At 45.0% G+C, this 14,909-nt stretch overlaps 1 protein-coding gene across 3 annotated transcripts in view; it reads left to right on the forward strand.

Moving 5' to 3' along the window:
* The first annotated feature begins 1,743 nt into the window (after positions 1–1,743).
* Positions 1,744–14,909, forward strand: part of matn1 (matrilin 1) — a 73,385-nt gene continuing 60,219 nt past the window's right edge. The window contains exons 1-3 of one of the 3 annotated variants that reach the window (XM_072500826.1): positions 1,744–1,851; positions 4,428–4,657; positions 7,995–8,338. In XM_072500826.1, the coding sequence (XP_072356927.1) occupies positions 4,552–4,657; positions 7,995–8,338 (450 nt within the window). In that variant the 5' untranslated portion in view covers positions 1,744–1,851; positions 4,428–4,551. Of the gene's footprint in view, positions 1,852–2,061; positions 2,192–2,310; positions 2,410–4,427; positions 4,658–7,994; positions 8,339–14,909 lie in introns of those variants that run through there. The other 2 variants (XM_072500828.1, XM_072500829.1) reach the window with 2 other exon arrangements.

Consider the following 14,909-nt stretch of genomic DNA (forward strand, 5'->3'; position numbering starts at 1 on the left):
CAAGAGATAGGCAAACAAAACCCCAATCAATTTTTTAAAAACCATCCCGTTCCCACAATCGAAGTCCAAGTCCCAACTCTCATCTCAGTCCCAGTCCTTCAGCCTTAACGAACGCCTCCACCGCCTCCACCATCTCAAAATAAAAATCCATCGAGTTGTGCGTCACTCTCAACTTTGCAGGGTAGACCACTCAATCTCACTCCACCGCTATGCAGTGCCGCCTTCACCCGTCCAAAGGCCACCCACCTTCCTGCCAACTCTGCCGTCAAGTCCTGGTATATTCGTATACCAACAACTTCCCACCTCACCTCTCGCCTCTGCTTCTCCCAACTCAAGACCTTCTCCTTCACGTGGAACTTGTGAAAGCAGATTATGACTGCCCTTGGTAGCTCCTTTGCTTTCAGCTTCAGCCTGAGTCACCGATGTGCCCTGTCCAACTCATAGCAGGAGTGTTCCTCCCCCTCCCCCACCAGCTGTGCCAGCATTTTTGCGAAGTACTCGGTTGACCTTGGCCCTCCACCCCCTCAGGCAGGCCCACGATCTGCAAATCCTGCCTCCTTGAGCTGTTCTCCAGGTCCTCCACCTTCGCTCTGAGCCCTTTGATGACCTCCGCCACCCTCTGCAGCTCATCACCCATTGAGGTGAACCGATCACTGTGTTGGGACGGAGCTTCCTCCAGCCCCTTCAACTTCTCTCCTTCTTCCCGCATCTCGACCAACGTTGTCATCACTGCCACCTTTACTGGGCCAATCACCTCCTCCACCCAATCTTTCATCGCACCTATCATCTCCCTCCATGGCACCTCCACATGCTTGATGAACTGCCTCTCAAGCTCCCCCGACATCACCTCGGTCAGAGTTTCCATTGTGAGAGGAGCGACCCACCCAATGACCCAGCCCCCACCATCTTTCTTCCTGCAGGACTCACAGACTCACTTGATGGCGGACATTCGCTCACACTCTTCTCTCCACCTTTCTTCTGGGTCATCGACATCTCACACCTTCCTTATTTTTTCCCACGCCAACTCGTTCACAAACTACCCCTGAAACCGTGCATAAAAATCCCAAAACTAGAGACTCTAGCAGGAGCCACCTAACGTGCGACCTCCACCTACATGCGGCCACTGGAAGTCCCAAAATTAAATTAAAATCAGGAAAGGTGAAATCCATGTCACAGCAATCACCAGATTTTTATGAACCGCTTTCTTCCCAGCAATAAACACCTTAACTGTTGGCCACAATATCTGCTCAGTGTTACTCAAGCATGATCAAAACTATTACCTATTGTCCTTGGATGAGATAAATGAACTGCATATTGACACAGGTCTTGGTGCGCCTGTTTTATTCATAATGATCTCGCCCACTTTTGACTGCAAAGAGAACATGTACAACGTGCGAAAGGAGAGAGAAACCTAAGGATTCACCGAGCAGAATAGCCGGTCGGGGTGACCAGCTCAAACTGCTCCCATGCATCTGCCAGTTTCTGCTTCTCTGTGAGCTACCAGGGGTCTGTAGGGTGAGAAATGGGATCTGGCAACTGCGGTGTTATTAATTAACAATGCACACAAAATTATTGTCAGTTATCCTTTAATCTGGACCCAGTGAGATTTCCAGTAGCAGCTTGAAATGGGGCAGAGTACATCTCGTAGCTTAAAGCAAAAGGTCAGCTGAGGGGCCTGACGATGATCCCGGCAATCTTCAACCGTCAGTGCCTTTCTGGACTTTGGTTTATTTACAGCCTCTTTTCTCAATTCCTAATGTTTCATATTATTTACTTGGGATGCAGATTTGTAGCAGATCCCTTTAAAGGCTGCTTCTCCATTTTAAAGATCACCAACGCAGGGATGTATTTGTAAGACAGTAACACATCTTATCATCGTACCATTGATTCCGCCCGACGAACTCGGTTCAGAACCTTTGCAAATGTGTGGGTTGGCAGTGAATAATTTAGCTTCGAAATCGAAAGTATCCACACCTGGATTGTATTGTTGCTGCCTAGTTTGTTGGAGATATGCGAGTCTTGAGACTCTGGTCATGTTCCAACCAACAGCCGGATGCAGCCACGCCACAAGGAGTTGTTATCGTCACTGCTGAGCTGAATTTGATGAGGGAGCGCAGTGGCATTTTGAAAAGTCACCCGCGGAAAGGGCTGAGATAGGCTTCTGGCTGGCACTTGGCAGGACTCGAATGGGGTCGGTTATCATGCGCAGCAAATGGGCGCTGATCCTAGAAATTACACCCGTGCGGCACATTAAACCCACCAATAGAATGCCCAGATCGCCTGATCAATAAATAAACTCCACATCGCAGCAACGACCAGCACCTGCACGAAAACCGCTTTCTTCATTCTTGCACAGACCATTTATGGGGATTTGTTGTAAAACGAATTTTTGGAAAAATGCCGGGATAAGTAAATATTTACCGAGCTAAAGTTTGTTCCTGATTTAATCAGTAGTGGTGAAGAATATAAGCAGCGTTTTGTTTGCTTCGGGCAGTGTAAGATTTCACAGAACATTTGCAAATGTTCCAAAATTGGGGGAAGGGAGGGGGAGGGGAGCAAATATTGAAACGTTTTAGGTAACACACAAGAGTACTGTACCCAGTTCTGACCTCCATATTGCCAAAAGGATTGGAGACACAGGACAAGGGGTTCAAAAATAATTACAAGGATAACGCCAGAGAAAAATTGTTATTGCTACCAGGAAATACAATAAATTGTGGCTTCTTTAGAGAAGGCCATGGGTTTACTTTCAAAATTATGAAGAGGTTTGATGTTTCGACTTGTGGGGTTTCAAAAACTGGGGTTCATACATAAAATATACTCACCTATACATTGATTAAATAATTCAGGTGAATCGTATTTAATTTGAGAGTATAGAACTGGCTACCACATGGAATAGCTAAGACCAGTCGCATAAATTCTTTCAAGGAGTGTCTAGGTAAGTACATGAGAGTGGACAGGAATAAAGTGATATGTTGATGGGTTAGATGAAACCAGAGGCTCCCCTGAAGCATAAACACCGACCAAATTGAGCTGAGTGGCCTGGTTTAGTGATGCGAATTCCAAAACATACTGGGAGAAAATACACCACAAGTTATTTGATAACAAAGGTTTGCATTTATCCAGTCATTTAAACTGATGCAAAGAATAATTGACCCGCACCTTTTAAACAACTTTATTGTACGTGGGGGAAATTGATTAATTTTCCCTGTTTAGCTCCTAATGAAGGAGCAAATTCAAAAATGCTTTAAAAAAAACTTGAACTAAAAAATCAGGGAATGGGATGATTTTGAGCAGACTTTCAAATGTAATCAATCCTTCAAACGAGTGCCATAATTACTTGTCATCCTTGAAACAATCAATGTCCAGAGCGAGCAGTGATCAAAATAACTCTATTCTTTAATCACTTTACTTCCTTTACCCCAAGTGAGAGGATGTTTTGTTATGATCGCATAACCTGGGATGCAGCCGCATATGAGGACGGTTGGTTTAATCGATTTTTAAGTGAGCGAAGCTTGGAAACAGGCTTAAGCAATGTTATAGCATTTGGAGGATTTATGCATCGCGAAGATAGTTGAAAGATCAAAAGGTCCAACGTTTTCAGATCATTTGGAAGATGGACAATTTGGAGAATACGTTACAGATAAGGGGCAGCCGTCGACAGGGAGGCGACGTCGTTTTAAATAGTGTTACTATAGAAGAGAAAGAAATCGAGATACAATTGCAAAACAAGAACGAATTTAGCCTGAGACTATTGAAGGTCAAAGGGCAGGATTGCAGAGTAAAGCAGTGGGGTGCAGGCTTGGGTCTGTATCTGTGTACAGTAACATGGTTCGGTGCTGAAAATTGTCTGCAGATTTGCAGCTTTACCTTTTTTCTTAGCTGCAGCCAATAATACAGAAATTATTCATTGGCACAACTGCATCAACGCTTCAGTATTGTCTGCCCGTATCCACTTGCTGGTGCCGGGAATTAGCGGGAAAATGTGTCTCCTTATCTCGAGAAAGTCGAGGAATTCGGCTTTATTGTGAGGTTTCCACCTGGTGCCTTTACTGTATTTTTGTTTTTTTGCAAAACGGCCACCGAGTGTGGTTGTTTGGGGTTAGGGTGCTTAAAGACAATAAACATGATTGGAATGTGAACCATTGCAACGAAAGCTCAAACCCAGCACTCTACACAAATCCAACCTTTCCAGAAAACTAAACAAAATAGCTTTTGTATACTGATCAAAACAATGGCAAATTCAAATATTAATATGGGAATGTAGTTTCGAAAATATTTGTAATGCTTCATTCCATCATGAATTCCGATCAGCTTAATTCTTGTCAGTCTTATTCTCCCGCATGTTTTTTATCTATAATCCGCCGAAGGGTGGGGAATAATTTTGTCAAAGCTAAATTGCATCGCTTTTCCTGGACCCCTTTCAGGTATTCCACACGTGTCAGGCTGCATTCCCGCCTCTGAGGGGTGGCATGTTAATACCTAGACCAAGCACCGCTCTCTGCCACACTCTGTCTGCAGCCTGGACTCCTGCAACTGCTTCTGATCAAGATGAAGGGACTTTTCAGTGGATTGCTCCTCTTTACCCTAATCCTGGTTCAGGTTAATGGGGTGCCCAAAGTCAAACCTCCAAAACCTGGTCCTCAGGTTCCAACTGGTAAGAGGCTATATTCGTGTATTATTGTTTTTAAAAAACTAAGAGCTTTACCTATTAATTTAACCTGATTCTTTTATAGTATATAGATCTTTGTAAACCATAGCGTGCATAAATTCACCAGTACTTACGAAAACTATTTTCCAATTTGCAAAACCAGTTTTCTTATAAGAAAAATACTGCAAATGCTGGAAATCTGAAATAAAACCCGAAAATGATGGAAATAGTCAGCAGGTCTGGCAGTATCTGTGGAGTGAGAAGCAGAATTAAAGTTCCAAGTTGAAAATGACTTCTTCAGAACTCGATTTCTTGGAAATAATTCTGCTGCATTCAAATCAGTATAATGTTGGATAAGTAATACAATTAGTGATGTTATTGGAATTTTATTTCTGAAATTGGGGTTAATGCAAAATTTTGACTCTGCTATTTATTGTTCAAAATTTGTGACTATATTTTTTCCACAGATTACATGGTCTCTGGGATGCAGAAATTTCAGGCTGAAATCCTGGTGATTACTTTATTGTCACTGGGCTAAAGAGTTGAGCTAGACTTTAGTAAAGGTATCAAGGTACATTGCACTATATTGCATTTAAAATCAATGTAAATATTCATACTCATTAGGTCAAATTAATGATGTAGCAACCTGTGCTTCAAAATGCGAAAGAACTGGAGTTTTTGGCTAATTTTCTGCAGCCTTAATGATATACTGAATCATTGGGCAAAACATTATCTTCACCACACAGGATACGGATCACCTTTGTGTCAATCAAATATCTTTGAGATATTTTGAATAGTAATATCAATTGGAGCACCACTGTTGCTACCAAAGTCGAGATGGGCTAAATCAGCACAGACCAGATATGAAACTTCCATGTCTGCATAGCTCTGTACCACATTACATGGGGCACTTACTAACAACCATCAATATAACTAATTTATTGTTGCATTTTTGGTTGTTGGGGGTAAAGTTCATTGGAAAGGATTTTTTGCGTGTCTCCTATTACAGTGGTTAGTAATGCTAGAACTAGTGTTACAGATATTGCTGGCATTTTCTCAGTCCCTGTAAGCAGTAATTCTTTGTGTGAATAAAATAATAATGTGAACTATCAAGTGCCTGCTGCATACACATATTCAGTGCTCCAAATTATTTTTTGACTTTCACTGTAATAGATTGTAAGGATTTGGATTGCCTATTACAATCATCTCTACTTTTCTTAATGGGTAGTGTTGTGAGGAAAGGTTGAGCAGTTTAGGGCTACATGCATTGGAGTTTAGGAGAATGAGAGGTAATCTTATTGAAACATATAAGATTCATTCGGTGGGCAGGGGAGAGGTGCTTGACAGATGCTGAGATGATGGTTCCCCTCATGAGGGTATCTAGAATTAGAAGGCACAGTTTCAAAGTGAGATAGAGATGAGGAAGAATTTCTTCTCTCAGAGGGTATTTAATCTTTGGAATTCACTACTTCAGATTGCAGTGGAGACTGAGTCATTTAATATATTCAAGGCTGAGTTAGACAGATTGTTGATCAATAAGGGAGTCAAGGGCTGTAGGGGACAGGCCAGAAAGTAGAGTTGAGGCAATGATCAAATCAGCCATGATCTTATTGAATAGCAGAGCAGATTCGAGTGACCAAATGACCTACTCCTGCTCCTAATTCTTATGTTCTCGTGTTATGTTCTTAATAGTGCTGGTTCTTTATTAAGTTCCCTAATGATGAACCGTGAATTGTACCATTATGGTATTGCTTTCCATGGCATTATGCTGCTTGCTGTTCTTAACAGGACAACAAAACTCTCCCTGACTAGTCAGTTTGCCAAAAACACAATTATGCTGCATCAGACAAAATGCATAAAATGATAAGGCACAGAAATAGAACAAATAAGACAAACCAATTTGCCTCAGCAGAGGTCAATAATCAGGGGACATAAAGTTAAAGTAACTAGAGCAAGGTTTAAAGAGGAGTTCAGGTCATTCTTTTTCACGCATAAAGTGGTGGGGGTCTGGAATTCACTGCTTAACAGGGTGGTAGAAGCAGAAATTCTCAATGCATTTCACAAATATTCATATATGCACTTGCAGTGCCATAAACACAGGGTTACCGACAAAAAGCTGGAAAATGGGATAGCTCTTTTTCAGCCACTATGTTCCCAATGGGCTAAATAGCCTCATTCTGTGCTGTGAATTTTCTACATTTCGTTCAGTTTCAAAGAGTTGGTTAATCAGAACTCATCGTCTTGGAAGTACGATGTTTGTTGAACTTGATCTTTCTCAGCTCTCCCAATAAAAAGGGCTCGTTTTTAAAAAATAAATTTAGAGTACCCAATAATCCTTTCCAATTAAGGGGCAATTTAGCATGGCCACTCCACCTACCCTGCACATCTTTGGATTGTGGGGGTGAAACCCACACAGACACGGGGAGAATGTGCAAACTTCACATGGACAGTGACCCAGGGTCGGGATTCGAACTCGGGTCCTCAGCGCTGTAGGCAGCAATGCTAACCACTGTGCCACCGTGCTGCCCCAAAAGGGCTCGTTTTTGACAGAAATTAGTGATAATACTCCGCACTCAACAGATTTCTTGTGTGTGCATGATCCTAGCATTCTGCTATGCTTTGCAAAGTTAATGCTACCAATTTACAAGCAGAGCATTATTTTTAATAAAGGATGCTGTGTTATTACCTCACAGTGGCTCATTTGTTAAACGTGCTGTTAATATAGTTAATGTGTGGAAACTAAAATTGTCCAGGTTCATTCCTGGTCTACATAGAGTTGATTGATTCCACCAAGATAGTTGTGGGGATACTTCAGTTGGCCTCAGTGCCCCTAGGCTAGAGTGGAGAAAATAGCTTCAGCGACACCTGCTGGAAGGTAGAATGTAACCAGATATTGGGTGAGGAGAGGGTCGGGTCGGGCTTGGCTCTGGTCTTCTCATGACCTAATTATCTGTAGAAAATTACTGTGTAATTTTATACACTCACGACTGGACAATTGACTGAAATGCCAGAAAATGAGCTTTCATGACATAACTGCACACATTATAAAGCAATATATGCAGGATAAGAGCTGAAGGATAAAGATTTCAATAAAATAATATGGTCCATGTTATTAGCAGCAGTTTACCAGTCATAGATGAACTTTAATATGCTATATTAGTAAATAATATCAAACATTTCTGGCATTGATTGACTTTTTTTTGGTAAATTCAGCACCAAATCTGATCTAAGCACCTATCTAGAGTATGTAATTCTGCCCTGAAATGCAAATTCATCTAAAGAGACGATTTATTTTTAAGAATTTGCCTTCTTACACTCCTTTCTTTGCTTCTTTTTCTTACAGGTCTGTGCAAGACCAAACCAACTGACTTGGTCTTTATCATTGACAGCTCTCGGAGTGTACGCCCTTCTGAATTTGAACAGGTGAAAGTGTTTGTGTCCCAGGTAATAGAATCCCTTGACATTAACCCAAATGCCACCCAAGTTGGGGTGGTTAACTATGCTAGTACCGTCAAAAATGAATTCACCCTCAATGCACATCGCAACAAGGCTAGCGTCTTGCGAGCTGTCTCCCAGATCCAGCCACTCTCCTCCGGCACCATGACTGGCCTCGCCATCCAATTTGCAAAGAACATTGCATTCCGTGAATCTCATGGGGCACGGATCAAAACCAACGCCGCCAGCAAGGTATCTATGGAAACTTCTTTTTAAAGTCTGGTACTGAATAATACGTCTAAAAATCTTTGATATCGTTTTCCTCTTTTAAAAAAAAACATTTACTGTATTTTAAATAATTTGATCAGAACCAATTTGATTACTCACTTAGTTTCAATTATGACAAGGTTTGAGTGGTTTTCAAAGTGTTCAGCTGGAGCACTAGTTTCCCATCCACCCAAGGAAAATTTTCTATTTCATTAAATGGCATTGCCAAGCCTGATAATATCTTTTCCACTGTTCCCAATATTTGGGAAGTCAAAATGCAAAGTGCAAAGATTTAAAATATTGGTGTTTACCATGTATTAAGTATGGATGGCCATCTTAAGAAGAAGGTGAACTGAAGGTCACTTTATCTTTGAAGTGGCTGACAGATCAACACTAAATCAAAAATGCATCATTGTACAGTAGCTAGTTTGTGGGAATGAGGGTAAGATGCCCATTGCGATCCATGTCCACTCCTCAAACAACTTAAAAGACACACCTAATATTCCTATCTTCTTCCCAATACAGAACCACAGCTTTCAAAATCATCAGAACCTAGTGTTGTAACAAGGGGTGCAATTTGTGAACAGTGCATGCACTCAGGGATCTTGATGGAAGAAAAAAATCAGATGACTTTCAAACAGTGGTGAGGGATCCAACAAAAGGGCAAAACAAACTTGACTTTATCCTCACCTACTGCCACAGATGCATCTGTCCGTGAAAGTAACGGTAGGTGTGACCACCACACGGTCCTTGTGGAGACGAAGTCCGGTCTTCACATTGAGGATACCCTCCTTCCTCCCGTGTGGCATTACCAGCAGGCTAAATGCCATAGATTTCAAACAGGTCTCACACTCAAGACTAGGCATCTATGAGGTGCTGAGGGCCATCAGCAGCAGCAGAACTTACTCAGCCACAATCTGTAACTTTACAGTTCGGCATATTCCCCACTCTACCGTATCCACGAAGCCAGGGTTTAAATGAAGAGGGCAAGAGGGCATGCCAGAAAAAGCACCAGGAATACCTTAAAATGAGGGGCAGGATTCTCCGTCGGCTATTGCTAGAATCACGAAATGCGATTGGGCGGAGAATCGGTTCTGATGCCAAAATTGTGGTGCGCGCTAATTTAATTCCAAATGGCAAATTTCCGTTGCCTCGACAGCAGCATCAATACATTCCAGAACAGTAAACACTGTTTGCATATCATTAGCGGGCCCAGGCTTCTAGTCTCTGGGGCCTCCGCGATTCTCTGCCTCCGATGGGCCGAATTCCAGATGGTGAGGTTCACTTGTGCTTTTAAAAATCGTGAAACAGGCTAATGAGGGAGACAGAGGGGATTTGGAAAGTGTCCAACATCGCCATGGTTTGCTGACAGTTGTGCCGCTGGCTGGGAGGCTTCTGCCAGGGCTGGGGGGAGTAGCGGGGGGTTGGCCAGGAGGTGGGCTGTGGGGTCGAGGTGGATGGGCACAGAGCACCATTGCCGCAGTCTGCAAGGCAGCCATGCAGCTGCGCATTCCGCTGACTGTCCACTGTGAACCTAGGGCCACAGGTCATATGGGTGTCCCCCTACGGCATCCCCCCAGGTGCCCTCTGGCCCCAGTCAACCCATCAGCGGTATGGGCGCGCTCCATTGCAATCAGTGCCATCTTGTTGGCTGGGATGAGTATGTACAGGGATCGTAATGTGTATATGCGGCTGCAGCTTGTCAGCCTCCTGAGTGTCAATCACAGACCCGGCAAATCCGGCACTGTTTCGCATTGGAATCGATTGTGTTCCACATGGCGCCGGTGCTAGCCCTCAACGGTCGCTGAATCAGTCCAGGTTGGCACCAGTTCTGCTGTCATGGAAGCCCACGAATCCTGCCCCAGCATCAACACCTAGTCTCAGGAATGGAGAATCCTGCCTGACGTGTCTACCTGGTGAAGCTACTACAAAGGATTACTTGCATTAAAACAGCATAAGCAGCAAATGATAGACAGAGCTAAGAGATTTCCCAACAAATGGATCAGATCTAAGCTTTGCCGTTCTGCCACATCCAGTCATGAATGGTGGTGGATAATTAACCAACTCACTGGAATAGGAGGCTTAACAAATATCCCCATCCTCAGTGATGGGATCAGCCAGCACATCAGTGGAAAAGACAAGGCTGAAACATTTGCAACAATCTTCAGCCAGAAATGGCGAGTGTATGATCCATATCGGCCTCCCTCGCAGGTCCCCAGCATCACAGATGCCAGCCTTCAGCCTACCCAATTCACTTTATGTGATACCAAGAAACGGCTGAAGGCACTGGACACTGCAAAGGCTATGAACCCTGACAATATTCTGCAACTAGTACTGAAGACGTGTGCTGCAGAACTTGCCATGCCCTTAGCCAAGCCGTTCCAATACAGCCACAATACTGGCATACTACCTGCAAATGTGGAAAATTGTCCAGGTATGTCCTGTACACAAAAACAGGACAAATCCAACCCAGCCTATTACTGACCCATCAGTCTACTCTCAATAATTAGCAAAGTGAAGGAATAAGTCATCAACAGTACTGTCAAGTGGCACTTGCTTCGCAATAACCGGTTCCTTGACACACAGTTCGGGTTCCGCCAGGGTCACTCTGCTCCTGACCTCATTACAGCCTTGGTTCAAACATTGGCAAAAGAGGTTAACTACAGAGGTGCGGTGAGGGTGACTGCCCTTGACACCAAGGCAGCATTTGACTGGGTGTGGTTTCAAGGAGCCCGAGCAAAGATTGAGTCAATGGGAATCAGCGGGGAAACTCTCCACTGGTTGGAGTCACGCACAAAGGAAAATGGTTGTGGCTGTTGAGGTCAATCATCTCAACTCCAGGACATTGCTGCAGGAGTTCTTCAGTGTATTGTCCTTAGCCCAACCATCAATATTTCATCAATGTCCATTCTGCCATTGTAAGGTTGGAATTGGGGATGATTGGGGATGACTGCACAATGTTCAGCATAGGTTGGTTTGTTTTCTCTTCCATTATTACAGTTCCAAAGTTGGAAAAAAACAAGCTAAAAATTCTGTCTCCTTTAAAATCCAAGTTGATAATAGAAAGCAAAAAACTGCAGGTGCTGGAAATCCAAAACAAAACCAGAAGATGTTCAGGCAACATCTATTGTGAGAGAAACATAGAGTTGACATTTCTGGCCAATGACCTTCATCAGAATTGTCGTGAATTAACAACTACTTCGACCATAAACTAATTTTTAAGTTTTGAATGTCCTTCTTTTTTAAAAATATTTTTATTCAAGACACTTTCAATTCATGTACAAACACAGGAAACTATTAGTTTTATAAACTTGCCATATTACAAAACAAACCCCTCCACCCCACTTAACACCCACATGCCCCACTTTATACTTATAATATGAAACAACAGTACCCCCGAATAAAACTCTTCCCCCCCCCCCCCCCAAACATCTAGCACTCCTTAAAGAAGGCAATGAGCAACCTCACCTCGAGAAGAACCCTTCCTTGGAATCCCGAATGGCAAATTTTATTTTTTCCAAATGTAGGAATTCTGCCAAGTCACTCACCTATCATGCTGCTTTAGGCCCTCCGGAGCCCACTACCCCAGAAAGATCCACCTCTGGGATATCAGGGAGGCAAAAGCCAGCACATCCGACTCTCTCCTCACCTGCGCTCCCGGATCCTCCGACACCCTGAATATCGCCACCCATGGGTTCGGGGTCATCCTCACTCCCAAAACCTCTGACATAACCTCTGAGAAAGCCTCCCAAAACTACACCAACTTTGGCAAGACCGGAACATGTAAGTGTGGTTTGCCAGTCCTCTTGAACACCATGGGGCTGATTTAGCACAGGGCTAAAGAGCTGGCTTTTATAGCAGACCAAGGGAGGCCAGCAGCACGGTTCAATTCCCGTACCAGCCTCCCTGACTAGAGGCTTTTCACAGTAACTTCATTTGAAGCCTACTTGTGACAATAAGCAATTTTCATTTCATCCACATTAATCCTGGGAAAAAACGAGTCAGCCATGATGCTGTCATGTGAGCTCTATGCACCAGTTTGAATTGAATTAGCTCAATCTTGCACAAGAGGAGGTTGAATTTACTCTTCAAAGGGCCTTGCTCCATCCCCCACTTCAAACCCCTCCCCCAGCTCTTCCTCCCACTTCAATTAACCCTCTCCACTGAGGCCCTCTCCCTCTCCATGAACGCACCATAAATATCGGAGACCCCACCTTCCCCTACCTCGTCCTCAGACATGGGGTGGGATTCTCCGTAACTCAAAATCGAGAATGGTGATCGGTCAGAGAATGGATCCCGACGCCAAAATCAGGGCAGGCACCGGTTTGACGGCCCCTCTGCCCCTTCAAATCGGCGTCATAGGGATGCGCATTGCCGCAGTCACACTGCTGTTGGCGCGTCATCAGCTGGCCCGCCCGCGATGCTCTGCCTCTGTTGGGCCGAGTTCCTAAAGACGCGGGCCACGTGTGGTCCCAGCGGTCGGGGGCCTGGCATGCCGGCTGCGGACAGTGTCCAGCGCCGCCACACTTGGCCGAGATCCGTGCCGCTGGCCAGGGGGCTTCTGCCAGGGATGGGGAGAGTGGTGGGGGTGGCCAGGAGTTAGGCTGTGGTGTCAGTGTGGGCGGATACGTGGTCCAGCACGGCCGGCGCCATGTGTTCCGGCGCGACTGGTGCGGGTGTAGGCATGCTCGGCTGCAGCTTGTCAGCCCTGCGCATGTGCGGCCCGGGACCTGGCGATTCTCCGGCCATTTTCCACGCATTCTGCAGGGGTTCCACGCATGCCAGTGCGAGCCCCTCACCGGTACCAAAATCGGTGAGGGATTCGCGTTGATTTTCCCGTCATGGAACACCGCGGATTCTCCATTGGTGCTGGCACCTAGCCTCAGAAACGGAGAATCCAGCCCATAATCTTTTCAAGCAACGATGGAGGTGGCAGCTTCGGAAACGTGGCCAACCCTTCCTCACAAAATGATTTGCAAATATCGAAATCCATTACACTGCGGCAGGTGGAACAAACCATTACAAGGGGACATAAATTTAAGGTGAAAGGTGGAAGATATAGGGGGATGTCAGAGGTAGGTTCTTTACCCAGAGAGTAGTGGGGGCATGGAATGCACTGCCTGTGGAAGTAGTTGAGTCGGAAACATTAGGGACCTTCAAGCAGCTATTGGATAGGTTCATGGATTACGGTAGAATGATATAGTGTAGATTTATTTGTTCTTAAGGGCAGCACGGTAGCATTGTGGATAGCACAATTGCTTCACAGGTCCAGGGTCCCAGGTTCGATTCCGGCTTGGGTCACTGTCTGTGCGGAGTCTGCACATCCTCCCCGTGTGTGCGTGGGTTTCCTCCGGGTGCTCCGGTTTCCTCCCACAGTCCAAAGATGTGCAGGTTAGGTGGATTGGCCACGATAAATTGCCCTTAATGTCCAAAATTGCCCTTAGTGTTGGGTAGAGGTGTTGATCATGGGTGGGGTGCTCTTTCCAAGAGCCGGTGCAGACTCAATGGGCCGAATGGCCTCTTTCTGCACTGTAAATTCTATGATAATCTATGACTGTTCTAGGACAAAGGTTCGGCACAACATCATGGGCCGAAGGGCCTGTTCTGTGCTGTATTTTTCTATGTGGGCAGCACGGTAGCATTGTGGATAGCACAATTGCTTCACAGCTCCAGGGTCCCAGGTTCGATTCCGGCTTGGGTCACTGTCTGTGTGGAGTCCGCACATCCTCCCCGTGTGTGCGTGGGTTTCCTCCGGGTGCTCCGGTTTCCTCCCACAGTCCAAAGATGTGCAGGTTAGGTGGATTGGCTATGCTAAATTGCCCTTCGCGTCCAAAATTGCCCTTAGTGTTGGGTGGGGTTACTGGGTTATGGTGATAGGGTGGAGGTGTTGACCTTGGGTGGGGTGCTCTTCCCAAGATCCGGTACAGACTCGATGGGCCGAATGGCCTCCTTCTGCACTGTAAATTGTATGATCTATGTTCTATGTTCTAACTCATTGATCTCCACCAACTCCCCTAAATCTGCAAACCTGTCCATCACAAACAAATCTCTGAATCTCTCTATACCCTCCCACTCCCACACCCTGAAGGTTGAGTCCAATACTGCTGGGATAAATTTATGATTATCACAAATCGGTGCCCACAGCGACATGCCCTCCATCCAAAATATAGCCTGTACTGATTCTAGATACTGAGCGATGGAACCACCACCAGGCTTGTGGAGTTTTTGACAGGCGAGAACGGGATAACACCAGTGCCCTCAAATGCGTCCCTCAACATGAAGCCTCCTTCATCCACCCATACAGACCCTTCCCTCACGACCTACTTCCGAACCTTCTCCACTTTCGTAATTCAACAAATTCGGCAAAGCCAACCCTCCCCTCTGCCTGCCCCTCGCCGAAACCTCCTTCCTAACCCGAGGTACCCTGCCCACCCATAGAAAGTCTGAAATCAACCTATTTTTCCTCACCGAAAAAGACTTGGGGACAAAAATTGTGAGACTCTGAAAAACTGACAGAAATTTCGGTAAGACCATCATCTTCACAATCTGGACTCTC

This window comes from Scyliorhinus torazame, chromosome 1, assembly GCF_047496885.1.
Source record: "Scyliorhinus torazame isolate Kashiwa2021f chromosome 1, sScyTor2.1, whole genome shotgun sequence".
Taxonomy (NCBI): domain Eukaryota; kingdom Metazoa; phylum Chordata; class Chondrichthyes; order Carcharhiniformes; family Scyliorhinidae; genus Scyliorhinus; species Scyliorhinus torazame.